The sequence below is a fragment of the Sorex araneus genome, chromosome X, assembly GCF_027595985.1.
Source record: "Sorex araneus isolate mSorAra2 chromosome X, mSorAra2.pri, whole genome shotgun sequence".
NCBI classification, from domain to species: domain Eukaryota; kingdom Metazoa; phylum Chordata; class Mammalia; order Eulipotyphla; family Soricidae; genus Sorex; species Sorex araneus.
This window is the reverse complement of record NC_073313.1, coordinates 204,794,309-204,811,237: the sequence shown is the minus strand read 5'-3', so window position 1 is coordinate 204,811,237 and position 16,929 is coordinate 204,794,309. Positions and strand designations below refer to the sequence as shown.

The 16,929-nt window shown below is 42.9% G+C and overlaps 1 protein-coding gene across 1 annotated transcript in view; it reads right to left on the bottom strand.

Annotated features, from left to right (window-relative positions):
- Positions 1-4,575: 4,575 nt before the first annotated feature.
- Positions 4,576-16,929, bottom strand: part of GAD1 (glutamate decarboxylase 1) — a 41,705-nt gene continuing 29,351 nt past the window's right edge. The window contains exons 13-17 of the mRNA XM_004601145.2: positions 14,174-14,252; positions 13,816-13,965; positions 10,434-10,541; positions 8,769-8,858; positions 4,576-6,006 (exon numbers count right to left, since the gene is read on the bottom strand). Of these exons, the coding sequence (XP_004601202.2) occupies positions 5,833-6,006; positions 8,769-8,858; positions 10,434-10,541; positions 13,816-13,965; positions 14,174-14,252 (601 nt within the window). The 3' untranslated portion in view covers positions 4,576-5,832. The remainder of the gene's footprint in view (positions 6,007-8,768; positions 8,859-10,433; positions 10,542-13,815; positions 13,966-14,173; positions 14,253-16,929) is intronic.

Genomic DNA, 16,929 nt, shown 5'->3' with positions numbered 1-16,929 from the left:
ATTGCATGGATAAGCCAAAGTATATTTATGCAATGAAATAGCATCACAATCATATCAAATTTAATTTCAGCAAGAATCATCATCAAAAGTGAATATTAAAAAAAATGAGTCTAGGGCCAGCGAGTAAGGCATTCGCCTTGCTCGAAGCCGACCCGGGTTTGATTCCTCCGCCCCTTTTGGAGAGCCTGGCAAGCTACCAAGAGTATCTTGCCCGCACGACAGAGCCTGGCAAGCTGCCCGTGGCGCATTCGATATGACAAAAACAGTAACAAGTCTCACAATGGAGACATTACTGGTGTCCGCTCCAGCAAATCGATGAGCAATAGGATGACAGTGACACAGTGATACAGGGCCAGAGCCACAGTACTGCAGGTAGGGCCTTTGCCTCGAAAGCAGGCTCGATCCTCGGCATCCCTTATGGTTATGGTTCACAAGTACTGCCAGGAGTAATTCCTGAGTGCAGAGCCAGGAGTAACCCCTGAGCGTTGCTGGGTGTGAGCCAAAACCAAAACGAAACAAAACAAAATAAATATGAGACTGAACTAAGGAGATGTCTCAGAGAGTTGGAGCATATGCTTTGTGTGCAGGACCCCCAGGTTCAATCACCAGTACCAAACTGGAGATATAGTACAGGGTTTAAGGCTCTGGCTGTGCATGCAGCCAATCCTTGGTTCCAATTCCGCACCGTATATATTCTACGGAGCACCCTAGAAGCACTCCTGAGTACAGAACCAGGAACAGCCTCTTAGCACTGTCCCCTTAACCTCTGCCCCCAGCCCCCAAATCAATGACCAGCACTGCAGGGTCCTGTGAGCATTATTCAGCACTGCTTTGGACGTAGCTCCCAAACACTGCTACTAATGGCCTCCAAACAAAATCATATAATAATAAAAACCAAAACACACCATGACACCACCCCATGAGGCCGTTTACAGGCTGAGGCAGTGAGTTTGGTCGTCACTCAAATCTGGTGGATGCTCCACAGGCCGTGTGCCACATGCTAGTACAGGCATGCCTGTTCTTCAAGAAAAGGGTGCTTAAATCTTTTTTGACTGTGCATAGCACATAAGAAACAAAGGCTTATATATATATATATATATATATATATAATATGCAAGAACCTGGGCCGGCAGCACTGCATGAGAATGTTCCGAATGTTCCAAACCCAAGACTGGGCCAACAACACCGGGGCGCCAGACAGAGAAGGTGCAGAGTTCCCACCTTCTCCAGATGGAGTCCCAGCAACACTGAGCTTCTACTAACACAGTTCCGGTTTGTGAGACTGGGATATCTCTCCAAAATGCGTGGGGGCACTGGAACAGGGTGGCGCCAGCCCAGTCTCCAGCCCGCCCTGCTGCCGGAAGTCATGCCCTCAACCCGCCCTTGGCGCCATTTTGCTGCAACAGTCAGCAGTAAGAACCCGGGCCGGCAGCACCACAAGCTGGAGAATGCTCTGGACCCAAGACAGGGTCAACAACACCTGGGCGCCAGACAGAGAAGGTGCAGAGTCCCCGCTTTCTCCAGATGGAGTCCCAGCTACACGGAGCTTCACTAAGACAGCTCCGGTTTGTGGGACTGGGATATCTCTCCAAACCTTTCCTGATATCCAAAGAAAACGCTCAGGAACGGCTCCGCCACCCCTGAGCGGCCATTATATCAGAGGCACAGAAACCCAGAGGCTGCTGGCAGCTTCACTTGTGGACTTTAAACTAAACTAGGGTCCCATGCAGCCCTGGGGAGGGAAAAGGTTTTTGTCCCCATCCTTTTCCCCTCTCGACAGCATGGTAACCACCACCGTTTCATGCCAATTGGACAGAGAGGTAGGAGCTTGCAATGATGGGACACATGGGGAATCTCGTGATGGGGCGGGGGGCAGAACTGGCCCTGCTTCCTGCCCAAATGAGAACCCAGCGGCCTCCCATGAATAGCTCCTGAACAGCCATGATCCCAGAGGCACACAAACCAATCTCGGAATGCAGCAGCTGCTGGCAGAAATACCTGTGGACTCAGTCAGAATCCCAAAACTCGGCGGCCAATTTCACGACTGTGCAACATCATATGCTCATTGTTTTTAACAATAGAAAACATATGATCTATTGATGCCATTCTGACAAGTCTGACTGTTGGGGGAAAAACTCCCACTCAATACCCCTATTGCAAACCACAACACCAAACAGGAGAGAGAGATAGAACAAATTGGAATGCCCTGCCACAGAGGTGGGGTGGGGTGGGGGGGGTGGGATTGGGGGGTGGGAGGGATACTGGGTTCATTTGTGGTGGAGAATTTACACTGGTGGAGGGATGGGCTCTCGAATATTGCATGAAGGAAAAACAAGCACGAAAATGTGTGAATCTGTAACTGTACCCTCACTGTGACTCACTAATTAAAAAAAAGAATACTACCTGCTGGACTATTGCTCCAGTCCTGGTCTTTTAAAAAAATTTTACTGATTTTTTAAAAATTGAATTGCCATGAGATACAGTTACAAAGCTTTCATGATTGAGTTTCAGTCATACAATGACCTAACACCCATTCTTCCACCAGTGTGCATTTTCCACCACCAACGTCCCCAGTATCCCTCCTGTCACATCCTATCTCTGTGGCAGGTACCTTCCTTCTTATGCTCTCTCTACTTTTGGGCATCATGGTTTGCAATACAGATACTTAGAGGCCATCCTGTTTGGTTCTCAGTCTACTTTCAGCACACATCTCCCATCCAGAGTGATCCCTCCAACCATCATTGACTTAGTAATCTCTTTTTCATCCCAACTTTTAGCCCCAATCTTAATTTTTCAAATTTGGTTGTCCCATGAGAAAAAACTTGTCCCATAAAAAATAATCTCATGGAGGGACAGGCATAGAAAGATTGCGCTCATCTGTGGAATATAAAATAACAGAGTAGGAGACTAATACCCAAGAATAGTAGTATATAATGCTAGTAGGTTGGCTCCATAGCTTGGAAGCGGGCTTCACATGTTGGTGGAAAGTCATCCCAGATAGAGAAGGGAACACGAAGTAAAATGTGATTGGAGATCCTGCGAGGGGAAGGAGATGCGTGCTGAAAGTAGACTAGAGACTGAACATGATGGCCACTCAGTGCCCCTACTGCAAACCACAACACCCAAAAGGAGAGAGACAGAACAAATTGGAATGCTCCGCCACAGAGGCAGGGTGAGGTGGGGGGGATGGGATTGAGGGGTGGGAGGGATACTGGGTTCATTGGTGGTGGAAAATGGACACTGGTGGAGGGATGGGCTCTTGAACATTGCATGAGGGAAAAACAAGCACGAAAAGGTGTGAATCTGTAACTGTACCCTCACTGTGACTCACTAAAAAAAAAAAAAATCTCATGGAGCAGGATCCCTGATGCCACAACAGTTTAAAAGCTACTGAGAATTGCGTCTATTTAACTTTCTCCTCTTCAGCCTGATCCTGGTCAGAGGAGAGGTCCCTAGGACATCCACTGAGCCTGACTTCACCCCAAGCCCGGCCTGCCCACTCCCACTCTGGGCTCACACCTGAAGCAGCACCAGGTAAGGATGGTCAGAGACAAGAGTAATAACATTTTACTTCTGGTTAATTACACAGAGCAGTATATTTGGTTGCTAAAATGAAGCAGTTCTTATGGTAGAGAGGCCAGATACAACTATGCATTGGAGCTGACTGTATTATTTTGTGGTGCCAAGGAGGGCACTCAGGGCCTCACACATGTGAGTTATGTTCTTTTTTCTACACAGCCATATCCCCAACCTGGGTCTGACTTTAAACAAGGGCATGGAACAAATAGGCCCTCAGAGGGATGTGAAGAAATTGAATCAAGAAGAAAAAGATCAAATTATTATGATCATTTCTCTGTGGAAATGATTCAACACATTTGTATAATATAACAGTTTGTATAGAATTTTGTATACTGCAACAATTGTTTATGCAACTGTTACGTTAATTACAAATGAACATCATCTAATCTTCTACATGTGCTAAATAAGGAATGCCTTATGAGATTGTGGGATTTGAGTTTAACAGAATATTGTGGGAAATAGATCCCATTTCCTAACAATCTGGTTCCAAAGGATATTTCTGGAGGATGTGACCAGACCCTCCGCATAGGCCCAAGCAGCAGGAAGGAGAAGTTCTGCATCTAAGGGGACCACAGATACCACAGACAAGGAAGGATGCAGGATACTCACTGGAAAGAAGATTTGGCATATACATCACTGTCACCTGAGTCTCTAAAACAGTGTCTGCTGAAGGGAAGAAAAAATTTGTTGAATGTCTGAATAGAACTTGGAAGTGGATGCCTGGAAAATGAGAAATGTGTGACTTTCATTCCTTGATGTTTCACCTGCCAGTTTATCTAATTACATTCGCGACAATTTTATAACTCAGGAATATATGACACTGGAGTCTGAAATTCATGTGAAGAATAAAGGTCTTTCTAAAATGAAAATCTCAGGAATGTATGTCAGCTTAGTGAGGGTCCTGAGTGCTCCTGAAAGACCCTGAGGGTGACTGAGGTGCTCTGAGGAATCCTAACTGGGACTCTCCCTATATAGATAAAACACAAAAGAAGAAAATCTTGTTCAAATTCTCCACAGAGAATACTTTTATTTATATATTCTTCTTGCATACTCTAAAACGCACAGTGTGAATTTCCTTTCTTCAAAAACAGTTGCGAGCCTGGTCAATTAATCTGAGATTTTCAGAAGGTCTTCGGAAAACACTGCCTTAGGTTGGAGCGAAGCGAGTCACAGAGATTGGTCATGAGCTACTAAAAAATTACAGATCTAGTTATTATCCAACACTTACTAGAAAAGCTTTGAGAACACCAGACATACAGGCAGATAGAGAAGGTAATAGAAGAGCAGGGGTTACTTAAGTAATGGGATTTTCATAGATAGGCTCTATGTACAATATCAGAATTCTCTTACAGACAGTAAACTTAGGCTTAAATTTTAAGGGCACTCTAATAGAAATACAAGTCTCACTGATTTTAATCTTTCTCTTTGGCTCACAAATGCACAGAAATACCATAAACAGTTTTCAGAACTCACTGCATTAATATATAAATAAAGTACCTTACAAATGAAAAGATAAAACAGACGCCTCTTTAACACAGTAAATCTCTGAATATAAATAAGCAAATATTTCAGTTACCTACAATTAAACAGTTATTGAATCATCATGTGCATTCTTCCTCTCTCCCCCACCCTCCCCCTGTAACCCAAGGGCTGATGACAGTAATATACCCAATCTACAGAAATGAACTCTAAAAACACAGCAGCAGCACACACGTAACAAAGACTCAGCTACTACTTCCCCTACTAGGAAACTAATGGGTAGGGGGTGTCTCTTGACATCCATTAGTGCTTTAGAAGGTGGGAGAAACTGACACGAAGGTCAGTGATCACCACCATCATTTCCCCTGGTCCCTATGACATGACATTTACAAGGAAACATCTGTCCCGTGGTTTCTGGGCAAGCTGGTTTGCAGCCCGTATGGCCCCCCAGTAACCGCTGGAGATGGAGTGATTTCGCGTGGAACGAGAGACATGCTGTAATCTATGACTAAGTCCCACTCACTACACGCACGGATATGAGAGAGGTATTTAGAACTGTACATATATACTGTGCTCCTAATGTGTGACTTTTTAGAAAGAACGTTATTTCCAGCTAACTATAACAAGCATATGTAAGGTTTTTAACAGTAATCTTCAAGAGAGCGTGTGTTCCCCTCTGTGAAATGGCCTAAGTGGTTCAGCAACATATAGAGGTTGTGCTAGAATGCCAGAGGGGACAGGGAATTCCTGTAGACTTGGATTCTTGGGAGGGATTTACAGGTCCTGGCCCAGCCTTTCTATCTCCTCGATGAGGAAGTCGATGTCAGACTGGGTGGCGGCAGGGTTCGAGATGACCATCCGGAAGAAGTTGGCCTTGTCTCCCTGAGGCTGGTAGCCCACCATGGTCGTTCCAGACTCCATCATCAGTGCTTTGATTTTGGGAGCCACCTGGAGACGGAAAACACAACACAAAACTCAAGACTCAAGAAGTTATAATGGGGGCTGGAACAATAGCACAGCGGTAGGGCGTTTGCCTTGCACGCAGCCGACCCGGGTTCGATTCCCAGCATCCCATATGGTCCCCTGAGCACCGCCAGGGGTAATTCCTGAGTGCAGAGCCAGGAGTAACCCCTGTGCATCGCCGGGTGTGACCCCCCCCCCAAAAAAGAAGTTATAATGGCTGAATCTAAAGGCATGATGGATCAGAGAAAGGGCTAAAGTTTAACCGGACGTTGCCTTGTTTTTGTGAGGTACTAGATTTGGTTCCTGGCACTGCATATAAATTTTTAAAAAAATTATTTTATTTTTTGAACCACACCTTATGGTGCTCAGGGCTTACTTATGGCTCTGTGTGCAACGATCATTTCTGGCAGGCACAGGAGACCACAGTGGGGACCAGGGATTAAACCTGGATCGGACATGTGCACGGCAAGTGCCCTGCCCTGCATGCTGTATGCTTCTCGGGCTCCCAGAACAAATACTTTTTTTTTTTTTTAACAAAAAACTAGCTTCCAGAAAATTATTTCAAGCCACAATCTGGAAGCTAAGACCTTTGTAAACTACTATTTGTTTTTATTCCTTTTCTATTTTTCCCAAAATTGTTGGAATAAAAAAACTTTAAAAGCCAGAAACCCCTCAAGGTTGATATTTATATGATATAGTCCCATATGTTTATTTTTGGCTCTGTTGCTTTTGCCAGTGTATCATGGAAGAGATGATATCACTCATATGTGGTATTTAGAGTAACTGGATGAGGAACTGCAATGGTTAAAAGGTGTGTGGGGGGCAATGCCTAGATAGAGTATAGGCCTCAGAAGGAAAGAAATAGAGTGAAGGCAAAGGGGAGAAAAGAGAGATGAGAAGCAACGGGGGTAGGGTTTAAAGGGACCCAGGAAAGACAAAAACCTAGAAAAACCTGGGCTGGACTCAGTCTCTGGATCTTTGGCCTGGTTAGAAGAATATTTCTGTTTAAGGGCAGTAACATCTTTAGTTATGACATGGTAGCTACGTACTCTTCCTGAACTCATTCAGCCTTCAGGAGTCCTGACATACAGAAGTCTAAAAGGGAGTTTTCACTAAACATAAAACATAAAACTCCTCACAAATTGGTCGTGTTAAGAAATGATAGAGTTAAATATCTAAACCACAGAGTCAACAACACTGAAATCACGACACCCAATCTTTAATAAGCAATTCTTTTTTTTTGCTTTTTGGGTCACACCCAGCGATGCTCAGGGGTTACTCCTGCCTTTGCACTCAGGAATTACTCCTGGCAGTGCTTGGGGGACCATATGGGATGCCGGGGATCGAAACCCAGATCGGCCGCGTGCAAGGCAAACACCCTACCCGCTGTGCTATCGCTCTGGCCCCCTAATAAGCAAATTTAAAAAGTGCCTGTCAAGATGGGAGCTGGGGCTGAGGTAGCAGTGGGTAAGAGAGGGACCTGGGAACATTGGTAGAGGGAGGCTGATGCCAGTGCGGAGGTTGGTGATGGAACACTGTGTGTCAAAAAGTCAGCTATGATAACTTTGTAATTCATGGTGTTTAATAAAATAAAATTTTGAAAAAAAGATTAATATCAATAATACTTTGCTTTTAGCAAAGCAATGCATTTCTTGCTTGGACAAAAAGGTCAATTTGCTTGCTGTATTTATGTTTATACTGACATCAAGACAAAGTAATATTTTATATTCAGATATCTTCCAGAAGAAGTAGTTAATATCCAGTAACTATTTAAATCTATTCAATCAAGGCTGGAGTGATAGCACAGCGGGTAGGGCGTTTGCCTTGCATGTGGTCGACCCGGGTTCGATTTCCAGCATCCCATATGGTCCCCTGAGCACAGCCAGGAGTGATTCCTGAGTGCAGAGCCAGGAGTAACCCCGTGCATCGCAGGATGTGACCCAAAAAGAAAAAAAAATCAAAAGGCTGAGCAGATGCTTTGCATGATGAAGGCCAGGATTCAATCCTTAGCACCACAAGGTCCCCTGGGTACTGTAGGAAGGGACCCCTGAACAGAGCCAGGAGTAGCTCCCAAGTAATGCCAGACATGGCCCCCAAACCCAGAACAAGCAAAGACTTTATCACAAGAAATAAACCTGTAGTGGGGTCAGAGAAATAGTAGAGCAGGTAGGTGGCCGACCCAGGTTTGATCCCTGGGCATCCCATATGGTCCCCTGAGCACTGCCAGGAGTTATTCCTGAGTGAAGAGCCAGGAGTAACCCTGAGTATCTCTGGGTGTGACCCCGAAAGCAAGAAAGCAATAAAGAAAGAAAAAGAAAGGAAGAGAAAGAAAGAAAGAAAGAAAGAAAGAAAGAAAGAAAGAAAGAAAGAAAGAAAGAAAGAAAGAAAGAAAGAAAGAAAGAGGAAGGAAGGAAGGAAGAAAGGAAGGCGAGAAGGAAGGAAAAAAGGAAAGGAAAAAAGAAAATTCTAATTATGTATGGCAATATATTTTCTACTTTCTGTGGAGATCATTTCATTTCACAATATATCCAATTATGAAACCATTCTGAATACCTGAAACAAATATAGTGCTATAGGCCAATTATGTTCCAAAAAGCATGTAAGAAGATGGATCCCCATGATTAGTAACTTCCATAATTACCATTATTTTCCATTTCTCCTCCCCACAAAGGCACATTAGTGTGAGGACATTCTGACCCACCAGGGAAATTGCCAAGGGTTAGATGAGACAAGAAGAGATGCCATACCCTGTGCAGTTTCTCCTGTCGCTCAGGGCTGTCTGGAACGCCCCTGAGGCTTTGCGGAATATACCAGAAACAGACATTTGTATGTTCAGGCTGCAGACATTTTCATAAAGGAACAAACAAAATATAAAATGATAAGAATCTGAGAGAAAGCTGTTTTCCCACCCTTTCATGCACTTGATGGCATTATCTAGATTTATAAAAGAGGACTGCATGCCCACCGAATGATGCCCAGTTTGTACAATCAGACCTAGGAGAGCCATTTCTTTTTTTTTTTTTAATTTATCACCTCGAGGTACAATTACAGACTTACAAACTTTCGTGTTTATGTTTCAGTCATACAATGATTGAGTACCCATCCCTCCACCAGTGCCCATTCTCCACCACCAATGATCCCAGTATCCTTCCCCTCCATCCCCTCCAGCCCCCCCCCTCACACACCGTCCCCCTCTATGGCAGGTGCATTCCTTTTTACTCTCTCTCTCCTCCTTTTGGGTGTTGTGGTTTGCAATACAGGTATTAAGTGACCATCATGTTCGGTCTACAGTCTACTTTCAGCACACATAGGAGAGCCATTTCTTATGACAAGTTTTTAAAATGAATAATGCCACAAATTTTAAACAATTAAATGTTAAACATTGATTAAATTTTAGTAGTTTTTCGAAAAATTGTTTCTCCATCTTGCCGTTTGAAAAGACACCTGAAATTACATTTTATTAATAAACACTTTCCTTAGTTAATATTTAGTTTATATTAATGCTTAAACCTGTCTTAATGACTCAGGGTGATCATAATGGACATCAATATTGGTTCTAAACTACCATAAAATTTATTGAGATGTCTAGAACTACTCAGGATCCCCAACTTAAAGTTCATCTATGCCTTTTTAAAAATCTCTTCTATATTGCTATAGTTTTTCAATTTCCTTCCCAGTTGCTGTTTTCTATCACCATTCCTGTCCTTAGCCGGCTTTAGACATCACATTTATTTCAGATATGCTCACAAAAATTAAAAATAGTTTAAGTGGTCAGAGTGAACATCTCAGGGCTCTTTTTTTTGCTCACTCAGTGTCTGGTGAGTTTCTCATAATTTAGGTTGCCTGATAAATGGACTAGTTGAACGTAATAATGCATTATCAGTGGATTTCCTTTCATTCAACATGGCACCTACTCCATCTTTCTTTAACCAACTGCAAGCTCCATTAACACAGAGACAGTATCTATTTTGGTCATTACTATACGATCAAGCTACTGGCATGAGGCCTGACAAACGTGGACACTCAGTCAATGCTGGTGTGATAAGCCCTTTGCTGTGCAATGTAGATATGAACTCAGGGAAGACACAATTTTTATCTTGCTTTCCTTTAAATGACACTATAGAAAGAAGAACTTCATTTTAGAAACAGTCTTGGAAGACAAGAATGTTCCCATCCCATCAGTTTCCTGGAACTAGAAAACTTTATCATGTAAATTTGGCAAAATAATAAGAGACACCCATGAATGACAAAGGATTCAGTCCTACCAAAGACAGATGTGTTGTCTACAAATGGACTGGCTACATCATTTTTGAAGAAGAAAAGGCAAAGTACCATGCCAATGCTGACAGAAAAAAAGTTCATGGACATGAAGGGAATTAAATAAAGAGTTCATAAGAGTGAAAACAACTTACCTCACCATCAAAAACCATCTCGAATTCTTCTCTGTTTTTAATCTTGACATAGAGGTACTCAGCCAGATCCAGGCATTTGTTGATCTGATTTTCAAATCCCACTGTGCCCTGTTTTTGTTTGTTTAAACAAAAGTCATGTTAGTTGATGAGAGTTGCATTTCCAGGGGAGTAGAGTTTGAGAAGGCTCTTGGAAGTACACGGAAGAACATTCTTGGAGGTGGTTATGAAAAACCATCCAATTAAATACATACAACGTCTTCACAGCACATGCAAAAAAGAAGTATGCCTACTCTTGTTTAAGGGCACTTTAGGGGCAGGAGAGATGGTACAGTGAGTAAGGTTCTTGCCTTGCATGCAGCTGACCCAGATTCAATCCCCAGCAACCCGATATAGTCCCCTGAGCACCGCCAGAATTTATCACTGAATGCAGAGGTAGGAGTAAGCCCTGAGTGCCACTGTGTGAAGTCCAAAAACCAGAAAACAAAATAAAAATTTAAAAATAATAAAAGAACTCTTGCTATTTATTCTCTTGAAGACTTTTAGCATCCTGATAGAATTGACAACCTTAACACAAAACCTATATTTGGTTTGTTTAAGGACGATACAACTCAAGATGTGTCAATGGACTAAGGCCAATTCATAATCAGTTTGTGATAAAAATCAGTGTAGGGACTGAGCTATATAGCAATTAGGCAGAACAGTCTTATGACAACTTAATCTAATTTTAGAAATAGGTGTGTGTCGCCGGCTGATGACGGGAAATAATCATCCTCTTCGGTTTTTTTCCCTTTGTCAGACAGCGTGGCGATTACTAAACAGGCGTGAACTCGGTGGCGCGGGGCAAGGGGGAAAAAGAAAAGTTATGTAACAAACAGCAGGACTTAATATTTCTATATTCTTAGCAATGGAGAACTATCTAATGCCTCATTGGCAATAGGACTGTCTTTTTCTTTTTGGGGGGAAACCCCAGCAACGGTAGTGAGTTGTGTGTTGAAACATGGAATGTAATCGAGATAAGCATAAATGAAGTGAAACTTATCACGTACAAGGGTGGGGACTAGGGAGGTGGGAGGGGGCGGCAGATATACTGGGGGGGTTGGTGATGGAAGATGGGCACTGGTGAAGGGAAGGGTGTTTGAATATTGTATAACTGACATAATCCTGTGAACTTTGTAACCCTCCACTTGGTGATTCAATAAAAAAAAAAAAGAAAAAAAAGAAATAGGTGTGTGTGCACTTTGTATGTTTTTAAATTTCATTTTCCTAGCAATTCACTGTTATTGCATCAGTGTCTGGTAGATGGAAAAACACAGAAACAAACCTGATTCTTCACCAGCGATAGTTTGAGAAACACAAACCTAGAAGCCACCCTTCTCCCCCTAAACATGCCCTGGCTAAATGTATCCCTTGCGTTCTGAAGGCAGGCAGCCTTCCACAGAACACAGGATTATCTCTTTGGGTGACAGGCAGGGAAGCAGATGGAGAAGCCATCAGTCTCAGTACATGCCCTGGAATTGCATAAGCTTCAACTGTTGACAAACTAGTTGAGCACGAAGCTTCAAAAGCTATCATGGCTGATTAATAACGGCAGCGAGCGGGTTGTTGAGTGGGTCTGTGTTAACAAGAACAGATGCAGAAGGCTGGCTTGTAGATTGCTAATGGGCCTGGGTGAAGTCCAACACTGTCAGAGCCTAAGCTTCCTTGAGTACCAGGAGTGTGCACACTAGCCAGTGGGCACTTTCCTCTTGGGAGTGAAGCCCAAGCCAGGGTCCCACCTCAGCACCCAGAGCACTAGGAGGCAAACTTCTGCCAGATGGTTAAAGAGACTATTGTTAGGCATGATAAAGATACAAGTTACTGATAGAAGCTAGGTAGTTATTATATTTCGAATAATAGGGCTTTTTCCTTTGTTGCAATTCATGGCTGTCTATGTGCTCAAAATACCTATGATTACTTGGTGGTAGAAACCAAATTCAGACATTTTTGTTTGTTTTGGGGTCACACTTAGCAGTGCTTTGGGCTGACTACTGGCTCTGCACTCATGAATGAATCCTGGTGATGCTCAGTGAACCATCTGGAATGCTGGAGATAAAGTTGGGTTGGCCTTATCTGTCGCACTAATTCTTTGGCCCAATTTCAGACAATTTTTATATTAAGACAAAATGACACAATAAAGCAAAAAAACCCCACTAATAATCCATTAAATTATTCCTAAGAAAAAAATACTTAGAGATGTTTTACCGAAATCTTGTTATTTTTGTATTAGACTCAACCTTAAATATGAAAACCAAGGAGTGAAGAGATAGAACAACAGGTAAGGCTTTTGCAAGAGGCCAACTAAGGTTCAATCCCTGGCACCCGACATGGTCCCCTGAAGCCACCAGGAGTGATCCTTAAATGCAAAGCCAGGAGTAAGCACTGAGTATCACCAGGTGTGGCCCCAGAACAAAATATGAAAACTACTAAAGTTAATTCACAGTAGGTAAATACAATGAGTGTGTTACAAAACTGTAAAATCAAAATTTCTTTATGTGATTACATAAAAATACCTTTGAAACAAATGATAAGTAGTAATCTTATCCCATACTCATATCTATTTTTATTTGTTGTCATTTTTTTGTTTTGTTTTGTTTTGTGTTTTTGCTTTTGGGGTCACACCCAGCGGTGCTTAGGGGTTACTCTTGGCTCTACATTTAGGAATTACTCCTGGCGGTGCTCAGGGGACCATATGGGATGTTGGGGATCGAACCCGGGTAGGCCGCATGCAAGGCAAATGCCCTACTCGCTGTACTATAGCTCCAGCCCCCATACTCACATCTGTGGGGAAACTGCGTAGTTTGCTTTCTATCTCTAAACACAGAAATGCAACTGAAAGTATAATTAAAAGCATTCCTTGTTCTAGGAGTAGAATTGCTCAGATTAAAAAAAATAAGAAAAATGTACAGAATGCAAGTAATATGGAACTCATTATTTATACAGAACTTAGAACTGTCATATATATTCATGTTTGGAGCCCTTATAATTGAATTCAGGGCACTGCATAGAATAATGCAGTAGTTTTGTCTTTATATTTCTCTACATCTGCATTAAATAATTTCAGCATCCCTAAAGAGAGCTGTACAAGTCCTTGTCTTGGCATAATTTTCTGTTGTAATAAGAAAATTTTATGCTAATTGAAGTTGAGGAGATTGAATAGAAGGAGGGAAGATTTGTCAGTTGGGATAAAGTGATTTCACACATAAAAAAAGAAAATAGTTAACTCAATTATCTAGATATTGATTACACATACTATGAATTATCTGTTATATATCTCTTTTTATTTTGCAAAGAAGCCTGTGAAAATTATATTTCTGCTGTACTTTTTGAATCCCCTTCTTCGTACCTTTGCTTTCCACATGAGCCAGAACTTGAAAATGTCCACATGACGACCACATTGAATTGCCTTGTCCCCTGTGTCATAGGAGACATCATACTGCTTGTCTGGCTGGAAGAGATATCCTGCACACATCTGGTTGCATCCTTGGAGTATTCCCTGTTATGAAAACCAAGACTCAGGCTCACAGAGGTGAGGGCTTGGGGTTCCAGGCGACCATCCTCCTTACATCGCTATGAGGCTTTGCATGGGCTCTGACATCCTTCTCTCAAATAACTTTTGCCCATTTTCCTCTCCCTCAAATGCCCTTAGCAAGTCCCCCAGTCTATTCCCTCTGGGAGCATCCATCTTTGGGGGGAGTGCAAACCTTTTCCCTGACGAGAATGGCGGAGCACTGCAGCAGCACACCCATCATCTTGTGAGGGTTCCAGGTGACAGAGTTGGCCCTGAAAGAATCACACAGTGCCTTGAGAAGGTGAGCATGTCACAGGGGCAACTATCCTCGGGAGGAAAACCACATCCATACATGCTTTCAACACACCCAGCCCCCTGCACGGCTGGCTTAAATCAGAGACGCAGACTGCCTCTTCAGCAAACTCCTAATAATCAGAGCTAACCTCTGTGAAAAGCAACTATTATGTGTTCTCTGTTCTGAGAGTTTCACCGGCATCAGAGCAGTACTGTGAAAGACGCAGGCTTTGAAGGTGGATGGTTCCACCAGACTAACTCTGATATTTGCACTTTTGAGCAGGTTACATTACCTCATTGTGCCTCCATTGTTCATATCTGGAAAAATGGGTTGGATTGTCTACCTCACAGAATTGAATAAAGCAGAAATTGAGTCAATGACAAATGCTGAGAACTTTACCAAGAAGAGTTTGTTTTTACAACAAGCCAATGATGTAAGAACCAGGATCACTCCCTAATGTCATGTTGGGAAACTGAGATAGAAAAGGGGTAAGTATAGCAGCCACAGGCACACAGCTGGGAAGTGTTGAAGCCAAGATTCAAGTCCGGAAACTCACTGCCCAGCCAGTGCTCAGGACCCCTCCATCAAACAGGCTCTAAGTGACAGACTCGGCCTTCTCTTAGTCATCCTCTCCTCATTGGCAAAATGGGTTGTGTGCAGAGTGTGGCACTCAAAAGTCAGCTGGATGGTCTAGACTTGGGCTGCTTGGCAGCATTGTTTCAATGCTAACTGAATATGATATTGTCAGTTCTGGGCTGCCATGATCGCTTAACAAGCAGTTTCCTAGCAACCCTATCGTGCTGTCAGACACAATTAAATGGTTAAGGAGCACACTAGCTAGGACATTACAGAAACAACGAAGTGTAATGTCTGATGATTAAAACCTGGGGAACTTGCTTCAGTGGTTTATAGACTTGTTCCTAATAGCCTTGGCTATAGCTGGGCTCTGCATCTAAATACCTAAGAAGAATATTTTCCCCGACAGAGCAATGGGCTCAGAATTACACTGCTTTTGCTTGTCTTGGAGTGACATCCTTGCGGCAAATGCCCTCTTCATCCTGCTTAGGTGTCTTAGAGAGAAAATCATTGAGTATATCTGTGACTGGGTAGGTGCTGGGTTTCAGAGAAAGGTTTAAGGAATTTCCCATCAAACACATTTAAAAACAAAACCCAAAATCTTTGAGAAAGATCTTGTGAAAAGCTCTAAGATGATTAAATGCTTATCTCATTAAAAAGTATTGTGTCTAAATTGAATCAAAAGGGGTACACCAGATGATTCTCAATGATGCTTGCCTACAACTTCTTTAATATTCTAATGTGCTATTGCTTTATTATATTTAAGGGAGAAAAATAACTGAAGATATAGGACTGGAGACAGAGGATATAAGGCATTTGCCTTGCATGTGGCCGACCCCACTTGGATTACCAGCACCACTATATTCCCCTGAGCACTACCAGGAGTGGCCCCCCTGCACAGAGCCAAGAATAAGGTCTAAGCACTGTCATGTGTGAGTCCCCAAACAAAATGGAGAAAGGATATCAGTGTTAAGCCATATTTAAAAAGTAGTGGGTTATTATTTTTTAAATTTATGTCCTCATATCAATAAAATAAGTTTTTTAATTATTGTATAGGAGCTATGCATGGCAGTGTTCAAGAGCCATGTGATAAACGGGATGGAGCCCAGGACCTCACAAATTTGAGCCATATCTCAGTCCCTTTAAATGTTCCTCTTGTTATCCTAAGGAACTGAAATAAATGATTTGTTGCTGCTGCAAATGGAAAGTGATAAGATCTGATTTCCTATCACTTCACAAAGAGATAAGTGCTCTAAAATGTTAGGAAAGAGAATCTTTGATTTGAACCAAAATATTTCAAGTTTTCTTCATGTTAGAGACAGAAATGCAAATCACCTGAACTGCAGGCAGACTGGCTCATGAACTCGTCATCAACTGTGAGTCAAGTTACAAATTCATAAGACTGTGCTTCACAAACTCCATCCCATTCCCCTAATTGCTGGTCTTTCAGCTGAAAATGATGGAAAACAGCTCAGGAGAGGCAACAGAAACTCTAGCCAGGGAGGCACCAGGCGGGGGCACTGGCTTTGCATGCAGGAGGCACAGGTTTCATCTCTGGCACCACATGATCTCTGGAGTACTGAGTTGTGAGGAGCCCCTGAGCTCTACTGGATGTGATGAAGCCCCAAATAAAAAATGACAACTCCCCAAAATAAAAGCCACCAGGAACTCTAGCAGAATCCCTGCTCCCAGTAAGGGCTGTGTGCTCGGCTTTCTGCCTGTGCCTTGTCCACTTCTCCGCTGGCCATTCTGCTCCCGCCACACTGGTTTCTTTGATAGTCCTCTGACTAGCCAAGAGCTGGTCTTGCTACCTGGAATATTATTATCCACTGATCACTGATCACTGTCATCCTGTTGCTCATTGATTTGTTTGAGCGGGCACCAGTCACGTCTCTCATTGTGAGACTTATTGTTACTGTTTTTGGCATATTTAATACACCCAGGTAGCTTGCCAGGCTCTGCCGTACGGGCTCCATACTCTCAGTAGCTTGCCGGGCTCTCCGAGAGGGGCAGAGGAATCAAACATGGGTCAGATATGTGAAAGGCAAATGCCCTACCGCTGTGCTATTGCTCCAGCC